The 15224-nt window shown below is 39.7% G+C and overlaps 1 protein-coding gene across 1 annotated transcript in view; it reads right to left on the minus strand.

Annotated features, from left to right (window-relative positions):
* Positions 1-15224, minus strand: part of dnah9 (dynein, axonemal, heavy chain 9) — a 203527-nt gene that overhangs the window by 115793 nt on the left and 72510 nt on the right. Inside the window, exons 38-45 of the mRNA XM_084741680.1 lie at positions 9156-9366; positions 8938-9065; positions 8512-8620; positions 5867-6014; positions 4039-4213; positions 3001-3174; positions 1545-1752; positions 8-173 (exon numbers count right to left, since the gene is read on the minus strand). Coding sequence (XP_084597806.1) covers positions 8-173; positions 1545-1752; positions 3001-3174; positions 4039-4213; positions 5867-6014; positions 8512-8620; positions 8938-9065; positions 9156-9366 — 1319 coding nt within the window. The remainder of the gene's footprint in view (positions 1-7; positions 174-1544; positions 1753-3000; positions 3175-4038; positions 4214-5866; positions 6015-8511; positions 8621-8937; positions 9066-9155; positions 9367-15224) is intronic.

The raw sequence follows: 15224 nt of genomic DNA on the forward strand, positions 1-15224 counted from the left end.
GCCTTACCAGTGGTTGTAGTCCATGTGTTGGCGTATGAGTGTGTGAGGTTGCACCGTGCCATATGCATCCACCTCGGGCATATTCATGTCGTCTATAAAGTAGATCAGTCTTCTGCTGCCTGGAGGGCCGTAGTTGCGCCCGGCTTTCTTCTCAAGGGGCTTTTCCAACACGGCTATGTAAGAGACGGATACATGAGCAGAGAGCAGAAATGTAGGGAAAGAAAGAGTGAACGCTGAGAAAAATGTAATTGAATAGCAGGATTTATGGAGTCGTTTACAGTCGGGGAGTCACGGGTCAGTGTGGAGACATTTGATTTAACTGGAAGTGGACATAAGCCAGTGGTCTTAGCTTGGGGGTCATGAGATGAATCAAAGGGGTCAAATGCTTTATGTGTAGGAAACAAGAAAAAAACAAAAGTACCCTGAGTTAGGTCCATTATTTTTTGTTATTTCTTGATATCATTCTTTAGCTTTTCAGTGGTGTTTCTTACGTATTCAAGTCCAAACATTAATATTTTGGTTGAAGTAAATGTTTTAGTAACCTGATACACCAGATAGTTTGTTACACAGAACAATCTGGGAAGTCGTCCTTAGAAACTGTTTGGAAAAGGGCAAAGAACACTTGGCAGGTGATGAATCATCTGTCTATCACATCTAACATGGGCTAACTTCAACCAATCAGATCAATGAACCATATGACGTAGTACGAGAGTTACTTTGCGAGGCAGCTGGATTCACAAGATCATGCAGTCATGTGAGAATCCTTCGGTACTGAGTAACAAACCATCTGGCATGTCAGGTTACTGTAAATCAAACTCTAGTCGAAGATGGTCGGGTGAACAGTGAAAAACAACTTTTGCATTGGAGAAAAGGGCTTCAGTGTCCTCCTTTGCTCTTCTTTCAGTGAAGAAATTCTCTCCAGTTCTGATACAGCTGATGCTATCCCAGTATCTATGCTAACCTCTTCAGGGGCCGCCATTGTCTGTTTGAGATGAGTCGCGTCCATGGACGCTTCTTGTTGTCTTCAGCTGCCAGTAGTCATTGTACATGTTATGAAACAGTCGGGCCTTTAAGATTTCTGGACGTCACAAACATGGACTCAGACTCTTAGATCAGCATGTAAAGTTATCTAAAAGCGAACTCATCACTCTCAGTTAGTTATCTCATTATGTTAACTACTCAAATTTCCCAAAATGCAACTGTTAGCAACCAAGCTTCACTTCATCTGATAAGCCTAGAGATGACATTTTAATCATAAAAGTTAATGGGGAAGAACGTTGCTGGGTTGCAAGTAAGCTGCATAGGGGTTTCCAGTAGACTAATTGGAACACCCCCCACCCAAACTCACTCACAGAAAATCTGCATCAATATTGTTGCCATGGTTACATATGGCCTAATATGGGCACCGATTTTTAAATGGAATACTTAAAAGTTAAATAAACATAAAGTGAATACAATTTTAACACAGACCTGCCATCATAAATAAATACTTAACTGCACATGCCTAACATTAGATATCTCTGATTACAAATGAATGTTCCTACCTTGAAGCATAGCAGATGTGGTGTAATAGTTAAACGGCACATTTTTAATCATGTATTTCTCTGCGTCCAACGATCCCAGTTTGTTTCCGACCAGAACAGACTTCCCTGTCCCGGCGTTCCCGACCAGCATGACGGGCCGACGGTGTTCCAGAAGGCGGTCCATGAAGTAACGAACTCGAATAGTCTCTGTAGTGTGGACCAGGCATGCCTGCACACAGGAAACAGACATATTGATATACATTGACGGTTTGATATACACACACAGTATGTATCTGTTGTTGTATATCAGCCCTGTTACTGTCGTCATATACTCAAAGGTTAAAAGGCTGCAACTAATGATTATTTTGATTATCCATTAATTCATCAAATATTTTTTCTAAAAATCAATGGTTAGTTCTGTCTATAAAATGTTCCTTGAGCTGACTGTGACTTTGTCAAAGATACTCAACTTACAAACTGTGTGTACATATGTGTACATAAATACAACTATGAATTCTAACTTTGTGCAGTAATATGTGCATACAGATATCTGTGCATGCTAACCTTATGCAACAGGGCAATGTGCAAAATACACTTTACAATAAATAATAACAGCACTAACACTTCAGCACCTGACACACTATCAATTAGCACTTTAACTCCTGAGGTCTCCTTTTCTCCTGGTTTGTCTTTAGCAACATCCCATAATCATTTGTTGTACTAATGTCTTTGTCAATTACAGTACAGTTCCATATTATACTGTGTACAGTAATCTGAGCCAGTGTTAATTTCCCATTCTCCAGGATTGGGACAAATCATGTCCTACCAAATTATTAATACCAACACTCTGATTACAATTATTTGGTGAAAAAATATTCTGGATCTGTATATATGAAATACATGTAATTTATGTTTGCTATAATTTTCCAGTTCTGCCAAAAAACAGTCTTGTCCCAAACAAGAATTCACAAGTTAACAATTTAAAAATGTGTTAAACGCTTTTGAAATCTAAAACTAACAATACCTACTGACAACGTAAGTATAAAGTGTGCTGTTATAATGAACTGATTTTTTATGAACATGTTGGCCCTTTAAAGTTTTGTCAACAAAAATATGATTTAATCAGGCATGAAAAGGGTTAGCTATATCCTAAGGACCCCTGTCTCACTTCCTGGTTTTAAAAAAAGGTGGGATCACTGCTCAAGCACAACACAAAAAAAAATCATCATTTAATTTAACAGCCAAGAATTTGATCTTTTAAAATTTATTTTCCAGCATAATTGAAGAGTAAAAATCAAAATACAGTTTCGGCCCAATTCTCAAGAATTGGTTAAATATAAAAATAGTAATTAATGCACCTTTAAACTATTAGTTGTTTAACCAGAATTGTCTGTAATTTAAGAATAAATCCAGTAAATGAAATCTGTGTAATTCCACCAAAACCTTGACTTGAAAACTCTAAAGCACCCTGTTGTACCTGAAGTGGTGTGTCTGCGTCCATCTCAAACTTGGGCACCATCTTGGACCAGGGTTCAAACTTCTTGCTCTCGGGGTCGATGTAGTAATCAAACACGGTGCCCTGGGACGGGAACTTGATGGTTTTGAACTCGGCCACCCACCACTTGCTGAACTCCACTCTGTAGTCGACCAGCTACACTCACGCAGAGCACACACGCAGAGACACAGAGGGTAGCAGGCCGGTCAATACTCTAAAATGACTTCCTCTCTGCTTCTTCTCCCCCCGTACAGTAGCTATGGATCTTTGCGTTTGATTTACACTGGTGTGAATACAAACCAGAGGACAAATAAACGGCAACGACATAGAGATACAGCGGCAGCAGTTGAAGGGGAGAAAATGAGAGATGGCAGGCCTATCTATCCATCTGTCTCATTCAGACAGTGAAGTAGCCTCATCACCTGCTGGCTGGCAGATCCTCGCCTTCCTCGCTGCCTCTCCACCCCTTGGTACCTGTCTCCTCTATTCACTACCAACTCTCCAGTCAATAAAACCACTTAGCATTTAAATGCATCTGTGATGGGAAAATAAAGTGGAGTACATTTGTACCGAGGGGAGAGCAGTTTTATCCCATAACTTAGATGGACGCGCTTACTGTACGCCGCTAAATGGATTGCTTAGCAACTGCTCGCCACGGCTCTCCTGCTGATTTAAATTCAGCCAGCCTGTGTGTTGTTGAGCGGGAATGGAGTCCACTTCATTTTCAGATGGAGATCTCTCCCTTTTCAAAAAAAAAAATCTGCCATTTCTTCAACTGGAAATAACTTTCAAATGACTTTTCATAAATAGAGACACAAAGTTGAGTTGCATAAGAGCCATCAGGGCTTGAATGGTACCGAGGAATACCCATAATGCAAGTGCAAAAAACTCTTTCAGGAAGGAGTTATGAGGAGAGAGGGAAAAAAAAAATCATTCAGCTGTTTCAGTTGCGGTCCCATTCTTTTTCCCGCTTTATGCAACCACTTAAGCGTCTCACATGCCCAGAGGCCCACACAGTACCTGGTCTTGGAACATGGCTCCCCCAAAGGCCCAGACCGCAGCGAAGACAAAATAGAGCTCATAAAGTTCCTTGGCGCAGTCCGGCGGGGTGTTTTCTGGAGTCAGCAGACACTCGAGTAAGTAGCACAGCATCTGGACCATACTCTGCTCAGGGATAGGGATGATCTTCTTGAACCTGAGCACAGACAGACACATTACATCACTCGAGTCAAGCATTAATACTGACTCCTGTTTCTAATTCAGCACGTTAAATAACTACTGTCCTGACAGAAGAAAAAAACATTCATTTATGATTTCACCTCACATAATTTTGAATTGTGGCATATATTTTTTAACCTCTTCAACTCTGCGGGGACGTCCGTGTCCAAGGCCCCACCATTTTCACAGCCTAGCTGTGAAGCTAAAGTGATGATACTGGTATCATGTAACTGTTAACTGATTAATTGCTGTGAATAATTAAACTGATTAAAAATGTATCAATAGATAATTCATCTATATATATTTCTATAGTCTAGAAATGGCAGTAATTGCAGCTCATCTGACATTATTTTGCCTGGCAGAACCATTTGCTGAATAAGAAAACTCAAGCTTATCTTTAAAAGAGCAAAAAATAGAAACAAGAAAAGAATTTAAATGAGTAAAAAAAAAATAAATAAAAAATTAAAGAAGAAAGAATGCACAGAACTTGTAACCCTGGTATGATGTGGAACTAGAAGACCTTAGGAAACCATTTGTTCCTGCTAGCATGTTCGGGAGTAAAATAACACTACAAAGTAAGGCTACATTTTTGTGAGTGAAAAACTAACATGGCCTTTTATACTCTCACTTCAAGATATCTGAAATCCTGTGCAGGTTTGGACAAAAGACATGCAGCTGTTTGCCTGCAGTATGAATGTTTTATTTTAGCCTATTCTGTTTCAGTATTTTTACAAACACTTTACAGTATTGGAAATACATAAATGACTTGACTTGAGACTCTTGTGAATTCAGTGAGGCCTATGGTACTCATGAGTGATAATCTTAGTCCTCGTAGAAGGTGTCATGTCCTGATTTTGCTGCTTCATAATAAAAGGTTTAATTAACAGAATAACAAGGGACTTTTATTGTGAAGAATTTATTGCAAGTTGGAGCTGAAGCTGATAAATATCCATGACTCCTGCAGTGTCATTTGACCCTGGAGTGATTTCTGATTGTACCCTCTCCTACTGATACCAAAAGCCAGATGTTAGTGGTTGTTAGTGGGGTTTCTGTCCAGTGTGAAAGGGGCTAAATCAATCTTCAGGTTCACAGGTTTCAAATGATGTATACCACTGCTATTTGGCATAAACTGTCAACCTGCTATCTCCCCCTGAAGATCCCCTGTCCCTAAAAATGACAGCAGTAGAGTGGGAAAGGGTAGCAGATTTAACAAAAAAATACATTTTTTTTTTTTACCAAACAAAATCAGATACGTTTACTTCCAAGAGAAGGGATGACAAATGTATCTATGAATATCTATGTGGCTTTATGGTTCTGTACAGTGGTGCATTTTCTGGATTTTTGGCACAGCAATGAAGACAAATTATTCCTCCTCTCTGTCTCCCTCCTCTGCTTCCTGTTTTTGTTGTCTGCTCCAATAGCAGTGGTGATGGAGGTGTTGGAGGAGGTGAGTGGTCCTGCACAATAGAATGCGGGAAGCCATCCAGTTCTTCTGAGTCAGGCTTCGGCCCACTTTTGCACAGGCCCTCCCTCCCCACGTTGTGTCACACCCCGACATCCTGCGTCAACTGGACGTGACTGTGAACATGTCATTTCATAGTGATACAGAGCTGCCGGGGAGCTGCGTTACCTCGATCTGAGGGTGTCCAGGCAGGAGGGGAGGTACTTGTCAAACAGTATGGTCAGGTTGGCTTTCTCCGATTGGACCTCCCTCCTGTCGATCCAGCTGGACACCGGCGGGTTCCAGCCGAGGTCTGCAGGGTTTATGTACAGGATGCCTGGAAAGAGAAACAGGGAATACAACACATGCAGTGATGACAGCACCTGCAAACATGGTTGGATTAACCCGTACGGGTCCCAGGAGCAAAAATGTGTTGTCGTGCCCCTTTGGAACCTCCACACACCTCCTATCTGTGAATGTACCACGTCGCCTCCAAGTCCAGTGCATAACGCAGACTATTCATGGCTCCAGTGTTTGCACAGGAGAGAAACACGGCTTCAGGGTTTCTGTGTATCAGCTGGTTTGAGGCAACATGTTCTGGTAAAACTTTCTATAACAGTCACATCTATATTATAATGTACTACAGGTATTCATTTGTGTTTATATTTATATTGCTTACTTTCTACTTTCATACTTTCTATTGCTTATTTGTGTCCTGTCACTTTAACTGCTACTGTTCTTTATTATATTTTTATTGTTAACTGTATCTGTATTCTCTATCACTAGATAAAAGCATATAAGATAAAAGCACTCATAATGAGTTGTTACATTTAACAAGATTAATGCAAGCAGCTCTGTGAGGCTGTACTTGGTATTTAAGTCAAGGCACCACCGTATCTAATGTCAACGTGCTAACTCGCTCACAATGATGATACTAACATGCTGAGATTTAGCAAGTTTATCATGTTCACCATCTTAGCTTTGTGTGTTAGCATGCTAGCATTTGCTAATTAGCACTAAGCACAAAGCGCAGCTGTGGCTGATGGGAACGTGATTAATTGAAATTTGGACCTAAAGATGCTAAATGGAAAGTCAAGAGACCATCGCATTTATTGCACTTCATCATGAGTGAAAGAAACATATTTGTACCAAATTTCATGGCAATCCATTCAATAGTTGTTGTGACCTTTCACACAAAACCACAGTTGCACAGGTACACTTTAACATAAAAGGCAAATCTTAGGCTTTTCCCATCCTACCTACGCATTCATATTTCACAGACGAGCGATGGACAGTTCTCTTTGCAGTTACAGCACTTTTATAAGTTGTCTGTACCAAATGTTCCAACGTTTGATTTCTTTGAATGCTTTTACATTCACTCTGAAAGACCTGGAGACATAACAAAAAGAAAACTGGACGGATGTAGGGTCACGAAAGGATTCAAAGACGAGAGGAGTGAGCAGAATCCAACATTCTGTTACAGAGAATGAGTCTGCATTAATTTGATGGTGAACTGGTGATCATCAAAGAGGACATCAGTGAAGACCAAATGAACTTCAAAGACCCCATCAGCATCAATGACGGTTTGGCAGTATGTCTCCGGTAAAATTACATTTAAAGCCTATTACATTTTTTGATTGGCTATCAGTGTTTCTATCTTTCATCAAATTGCTCTGTGAGCCCACCAGGCTAGTTATTGTCAGTGGTGGAAAGTAATGAAAATTTGTACTCCAGTACAAATGATGTTATATAATTGACATATTACTCAATCTCAAGTAAAAACTACCAGTGTTAAAAATACTTATGTAAAACTTCAATATACTCTTCTTAAAAACTACTCAAAGTCAATTTTTACTGTATATATTTAATGATTTTTTAATAGCAGGCCTTCAACTGGAAGGCGTGTCTTCTCCCCCAAACCTAGAGTCTAAATTAGGGCTGCAGTAGATTAGTAGATTAATTATTAGTCAATCAAAAGATAGTCAGTGGCCATTTTGATGATCAAATGATTGATTCAGTCACTTTTGATTAAAAAATTATCTTAGTTAGTTGCAGCACTGAAAATACAGATGAAAACCTACGAGTAAAACTACAGACTTGAACAAATGCTCATAGAAGTACAAGTACTCAAAAACAGTAATTTGAGTAGTTGCAGTTAGTTATTTGGTTTTTCTAACAGTTATTGTTCTCAGTCTGGATGGCCTGTTGTGCAGTTGTATTTAGGATTTACAGCACACTGACAAAAATCTGCACAAGTTGCACAATTTGCCTGAATCACTACCACCAATACAACCCATAATATCAGTGTATACGCCAATGAATTATACAAAAACGGTCAATCATTACCAGCAGTGTTCAAGCTCACAGAGATTTTCTTCTTTCTCTGATTATTCCATTATTGGTCCAAAACCATCATCCTCCTACTAAACCAGCACCAGCTGAAGGCTGCAACCCCAACTTCACTCTTTAACATCACAACTGGTAAGATTCGATGTCTGGGTGTCGATACATCCTTTTTTATTCCAGAGTTGTTCTACCTCGACGTTACTGTGGATCGGTTAAACGACTGGAATAATTACCAGTCTTCCTCGCAGGATGCATTGCAACAAACTTAAAACTAGATTTTGACAGAGGGACTTGGACAAAATATTGACATGAACGCAGCAAAGTTGGACCTCTTTTGGCCCCTGTGGGTCTGAGGCCACTGAGCAGTTGCTTGGTTAATAACTGCGCCTTACTGCAAAGGCACATTTGAAAATAAATCCAATACAACCACAACCTTGTGAAAACTGCCAAGTAAAAGGATGAGACAAAGAATGGAGAGCGAGGACTACCTGCTCTGGATACAGTGGCGGGGGTAGCAGTGCGAAGGTGGCTGATCTCAAACACCAGCCTCATGGTGGGGTTCAGAGGGATCCGCTCATTACTGGCCAGAGTCAGCACCTGACAGAAGGAGAGAGCAGATTTACACAGTGCGCTGTACGTCGATATGACTGACAAAGAATGTGTGTTTTTTTTCCTTTTACACAGTGTTAGCCTGGATTATGTCACAGCTCTTTTCACTATTCTCAGCATTGCAGGCACACACTGTCATCTATTCTCTCTTCCCCACAGTACAAATAGTTTACTACACTGTCGCGTCATTGATGAGTCGACCACAACGTCCTATTCATATCTGAGTGCTGATTTAGTGAACAACAGACTGTGGAGATGTGTCATTTTGATACTGAATAAAAGCCTCAGACCACACTTGCTCACACCTTGTTGTCATCCATGACTGTGTTGAGTGACTCAATCCACATGGGGTCAATGTCTCCATCCAGAACAATCCACTTGGGTCCGTTGTGGCTGATGTCGGCCAGGTCACGCATTATATTTGAAAAGAGGCCTGTGGGGAGAAGAGGTTATGAATATTGGCGTGAGGTCATTAAACACTTTGTACCAGTCAGACGCTGTTTCTGCAGGAGTCAGTAATCACCGTCCTTCCACTCTCTGGTTGCCGGGCTGATAATGCCGAACAGCTCGTCATTGGTCACAGCCTTCGGGTTGAGGTCCGCCCACACAGGCCTGCGCTTCATGTTCTGATAGGTCCTCTGGAGTGACCTCATCACCTGGCTCTTGCCAGTGCCCGCGTTCCCGATCACAAACACGGAGTGACGCACAGCCAGCAGCTCCTCCAGCTGCACCACCTAACACACACACAGAGTGAAACATTTGATATTGTGCTTTGTTTAGAGCACATGAAGGGCGCTGATGACACTGTAAACAAATAAACACTGAGCCTTTTACAGCAGCAATGTAGATAATGTAGCATTTCATGGGCCACTACACAGTAGCACTCTGTAGTCTACTGCGTCTCATCTTAATGTTCTGCTTTATGGTGAATATAAAGTGATGCACAATGACAGGCTGCTGTGATGCACTGCAGTGCAGCACGGCAGCTTAGTACACTGTTCACAGACTATAATAAATGACAGCAGTGGTCTTCTGGAAGGACACATGTCTACACCCTCATTATTCTGTGGTTCAACACTTAAAGGGACACTCCACCAAAAGTGTTCAACATTAAATCAAGGAAAAAGACATCATGAATTGGGACAAAACTATGTTTTGAGGGGGTTTTGATTTTTACAATTATGCTAGAAATACATTTTAAAAGATCAAACTCTTGGCTATTAACCCTTGTAACCGGCCAACATTCTAGTAATTAAATTTTTTCTTAAATCCAAACTTCAGCTCTGTCAGATGGAAAATCTGACAGGGTTTATTTTTTAAAGTGTCTCAGAGTTACTTTAATGTTAATCGAAATACACATTTTTAAACCATAATTCTTATTCAGCTTTGATTTAGAAGGGCTACAGAGTTGACGTGTCATGGTGAGACACACCTGATAGAAATATTATTTAATGAATTTGTCAAAAATAGAAAGTTAACCAGTGCTTGAGCAGGATTCCTGCCTTTTTTAAAACCAGGAAGTGAGATCGGGGTCCTTAGGGTATAGCTAACGCTTTTTATGCCGGATTATTTTATTTATTTATTTATTTTTATTTTATTATTTTTTTGGTAAAAAACTGACAGTTGATGGAAATCTGAAACACAACTTTAAAAGGCCAACATTTCTATAAAAATTATATTTCAAAACAAAGATGATTATAATAGCACATTTTTTATCATTAAGTATTGTTAGTTTTAGATTTGAAAGGCTCTACAAAGTTCAGAAATAAAAAAAATATTAAAGCAAACCAAAACATATGATCATATATACACATAGTATCCTTAATATATATTGTTGAAGAATACATTTTCGCCAAAAAAATGAATTAAAGTGTTGGTATAAATAATTTTTAAACTATTTTTTGGTAAGACATGATTTGTCCCAGTTCTGAAGAATGGATGATATAACAATATATAATACAGACAAAATATATAATATAAATACGAAAATGAGAAATAATCCAATGAAATGTTTAAACTCAGCTCCAAAATATGAAATGAATTATTTTGGAAATGGCCGTTTTGTTTTATGTAATGGCACTTTTCATCATAAAGTCCTTATCACTGTCAGTCAAGACAAAAGGGCCACAAGTAATGTGTCTGAATGAGCAGATGGCCAATCACATAACTGTCTCATCATCAGTTTGTCTTGACTGACAGACAGCAGCTTATTTATTCCAGCTCCAGAGGACAAAAGTGATTCAAGTTAGTATGCATACTGAAAAGGCTAACATTTGGTTTGTGAGTGTGCTGCAGTTGTTCAATATTCCCAGACAATGCTGTACAACAGGAGCTGGAAGAGCAGCACACAGCCTTAACAAGTGACAAGAAATTGTGGATGGTGCGGACACAGTCCCAGGAATATCTAATGAAACAAAAAATAAAATATGTAATATTTGGACGACCCTTTAGTTTTCTATTTGTGAAATTAAATCAACAGTGGCATTTTAAAGTCACATTCTGATTGAGGTCTGATGGTGCATGTGTTGTATCTTTCTTTCTGTTTGTTCAAATACAATGGATAAACTGCAAAAACTGTATAGCATAAACTGAAAATTTCTGAAGACTAAAGTACTGAAGACAATTCTCTGACCCTGGGGTCCCTGTGTCAATCACGTTAGTGGATTGATTTGATTGGTGCCGACACTGCAGCAACTGTTCAATAAATCATACGCTGCTAAAATACAACATTATGGCACCTCCAAAATGCAAGTTAAAATAAACGAAGGCAGAGAGCAGAAGTCAAGATTCAGGTATTTGCCAAATTTCCAACAGGGTATAAATTAGCAACAATTTGTCATATAGTGTTTCACAAAGTTGATACAGTTTGGCCTGACTCAACAACTCATAAAACCCTGCAGTTTTTTTAATTGAGTCTGGGGAGTTTCCCCAGAAGAAAAGATCAAATTGCAGTTACTGCTTTTGCAAAAAAAAAAAAATCTGACAATTTTACCATCATTAAAAGTTTGACTTCTTTCAGGAAAAAAAAGTGTTAATGGTGAAATCGGCTGAAACATCCTCACAGGTAAAGCACAGTTTAGACACGCAGGAGCTTCACATTAATGTTACACGCCGTTACAGCGTTGAAACTGAGATGATACTTCTTACACAAACAAAGGAATAACTTAACGTGTTACTTGGCTGAATTTAAAAGAGAGAACAAATGATTAAGATCTGGATAAAGGCCTAGGCAGCTTTCCACAAAGTTTCTAAAGTTTCCCCCCTAACTCCAAAACTCACAAAACTCAGTTGTCTGTTACTTCTTGTCTGGTATTTTCTCCCTGGGTGACAAAGGAGTATATTGCAGTTCCTGTACTGTTTAGATTGTGCCCCTGCTTCCTTTTAGTTTGGTTATTACAGCCAATAAGACAATATACAGTGTTTCAGTGTGTGTCTCTCTCAGTGTCCGTCTCGTATCTACAATGTCCACACGCTCAATAATTTTGTGTGCTGCTTATATATTGTGTTGTTTATGAGCCTGTGTGTGATTATTGTGTGTGTGCCCTGAGGATGTTGCTGAGACCTTTGATTTAAGGCCTGAGGGCAGAATTCTTAATGAACATCTACTGAATGGAGGCACGTTTATTATAAATGTGTGTTTGGTGCATTAAGGTCATGTGAGGATTATGACCACTTATAGATAGAAGAAGTCTTTTTGCTTCATTGTGGTAGTACAATATATGATGGTTTGTTACACGGAACCATCTGGGATGTTGCGCTTAGAAACTGTTTGGAAAAGGGCAGGCACTTTCAAAAAAGCACTTGACAGGTGAATGGAGGAACCATCTGTCTATCATGCCAACACGGGCTAACTTCGACCAATCAGATCAAACTCTTGCCGAAGCCGGCCAGGAAAAAAGGAACACATCTCTTCCATGAGGAAAAGTCTTCAGCATTGTTCTTTGCTCTTCTTTCGATGAAGAAATACTCTCCAGTTCTGATATAACTGATGCTATCACAGTATCTGTGCTAATCTCTTCAGGAGCTGTCATTGTTTGCTCAAGACAAAACACTTTCATAGGTGCTTCTCGCTGTCGTCACACCAAAAACCACACCCATAGCTCCAAGTAGTCTCACCCAGGACGCTGATTGGCTGCACCACTTTTGGTGCGGACACAAACGGATAACTTTAAGCCTTGCAAGATGGATTCTCACGTGATCTCGCGAATACAGCTGCCTCGCAAGGAAAAAATAACGAAGGCCCTGAAAGAAAATCTTGCTTGAGCCCCGTATTGTCTAGAGCTGAGCCTGTGCATATTGTACACAAGTATTATGTTATTTGGAATTATGACTTTGTGATGAAAACTGGAGACCTGCAACACTTACTCGATTAATCAACTATTAAACTGATAAATCATTTCGAGTCATTGTTTTTCCAAAAAAAAAAAAAAAAAAAGCCCAAATTTTCTGTTTACTAATTGTTAATTGTTTACTTGCTTACACAATTAGTTGTTTGGTCCATACAGTGACAGAAAATTGACAAAAATGTTAATCAGTGTTTCCCAAGGTCCAAGATGACGTCCTCAAATGTCTTGTTTTGTCTGCAACTCAAAGATTTTCAGCTTACTGTCAGAGAGGAGTAAAGAAAGCAGAAAATATTCACGTTTAAGAAGCTGAAATCTGAGAATCTTACTCTTTTTTGTCTTAAAAATGACTCAAGATGACGAATTCATTATCAGAACAGTTAGCAATTAATTTAATAATTGATTAATATTTGATTTGATTGTTCATTGCAACTCTTGGGGCCTAATCTTCATCTGCAGCTGTGCAGAAATACCAAGTTTAAATAGAATGAATGGACATGCACAAAAAACATCTGTGGAGCATTCAAATGTTGATTTAGAATTTGAATATTAGAATTTGAATATCAATGTTATGAGGGAAGCTTCAAACTATTTGTTACAGTCATAAGTTTTTTCTTTTATTGAAGCAGGAAACAACAATAAATTGAGCTTTCATGTGACAATTTAAAGAGATGAGCAACTGGTTTATAAACTTTCAGTGATTCATAGAATCATTCTGATCTCCCGTGACCTTAAGTCCGGCTTTTTTCCAAAAATATCTTCAATGTTGTCTATTTTAACTTCTTAATGAATTATCCTTCCTGAATCACACTTTTCAGGTAAATTACTTTGTGTGGAGTGGTTGGTCTCTATCATCGTGATGTGCTTCAAGGCTGTGATTCTAAACATATTACACTCTCATTTTTCAATTTTTTCTTGCAATGCCCTCATAAAACTTTTTCTATTGAATTAATAACAAAACTCCAAAGAATATGTAAAGAGTTTGCTTCACTTCCATCGGTTTCTCCAGTACTGACGATGTGATGCTTCACATCTGGACACGACTTTTGAAATATGTCATGTTGAGAAGTCCTTCTCAAAATTAAATGGACACATTCGCACTTGACTTTTTGAATTTTCCATGCCTTGTGGTATAACACTTTCTGTCAATTCAGTCATGTGAGCTGACACCACAGAGTGAGTAACAGAACACCAGAGAGAGAAACGGGGGTGGGTGGGGGGGATGAGAGATTTCCTCCCTGTTTCCACTCAAACACACAGATGGCGGGCTCAATCAATGCCATCGACCGGGCTCCTCGCGGCTCCTACTCACCCTCCATTCAGCTGGAGCGCGGGCGGCTTTACACTCTCAAAGGCCCTGGCTGATTACTGCTTTGATGTGGGGAGGACTAATGCTAGCAGAGGCTAACGCTAAAGGTATGCAATCTCCCTCACCTCGCCCGCTCAACCCCCCCGCCTTTGTCTGAAATCAAAAGGTTGGTCGCACAAACAAAGACAGTAAAAGTTCAGGCTCTGGGGGTGGATGCTTGTTATTGACCGCTCCACCATTCTCTCTCCCGCACACTCGCTGTGTTTCTCCTCCTCTTTGTTTATTTCCGTGGCTGTCTCTCACAATGTCAGGGTTAAGTGGCATGGTGCAGCGCCAAGCCTCCATTGATGGAGTGTTATTATGTGGTTCCCGTATCTATTTGACCTGAGGCAGATTGCACTTATTTCCCCTGGTCCTGCGTTCATCTGTCTCTGACATATACCCGCCTTTCTATTGTGCATGTGTGAGCGCGAGTGTGTGTATCTGTATGTACCATAATGACTGGAATTAGGTCAGCAGCTCGGGCACCTGAACTCTCATCGCAGCCAACCGTTGGTTTTCTGCAATATTTGCCCGATTCATCCAGCTGCTGCAGACTTGTCTGACACTAATGTCTATTTCCCAGTGGAGCATTATGACGTGAGGTAAATAGCTTTTGGAAAGAACTAAGATAAATCTAAATGAAAGTGCTACAACTGTAATATCTGTCTAAATTGTTAAAGATGAAACCCCCATTTGGGGACCTCGCAGATAACTTGTGATTGTGTTTGGCTTCATATTCCGCTTAGAAACACTTGTGACACGTTTTTGGAGTTGTAATCAAAACAGGATCTGATAAACTGCAGCAGACAAGCGTCACCGAGGGATCATGTTAGCAGGAGTGAGGGGGAAAATAGTTTTATCTTAAGTATCATGATTCTTTTTTTTTTTACGTTTCCTG

Source organism: Lutjanus erythropterus, chromosome 17, assembly GCF_056507025.1.
Source record: "Lutjanus erythropterus isolate fLutEry1 chromosome 17, fLutEry1.hap2, whole genome shotgun sequence".
In the NCBI taxonomy this organism is placed as follows: domain Eukaryota; kingdom Metazoa; phylum Chordata; class Actinopteri; order Lutjaniformes; family Lutjanidae; genus Lutjanus; species Lutjanus erythropterus.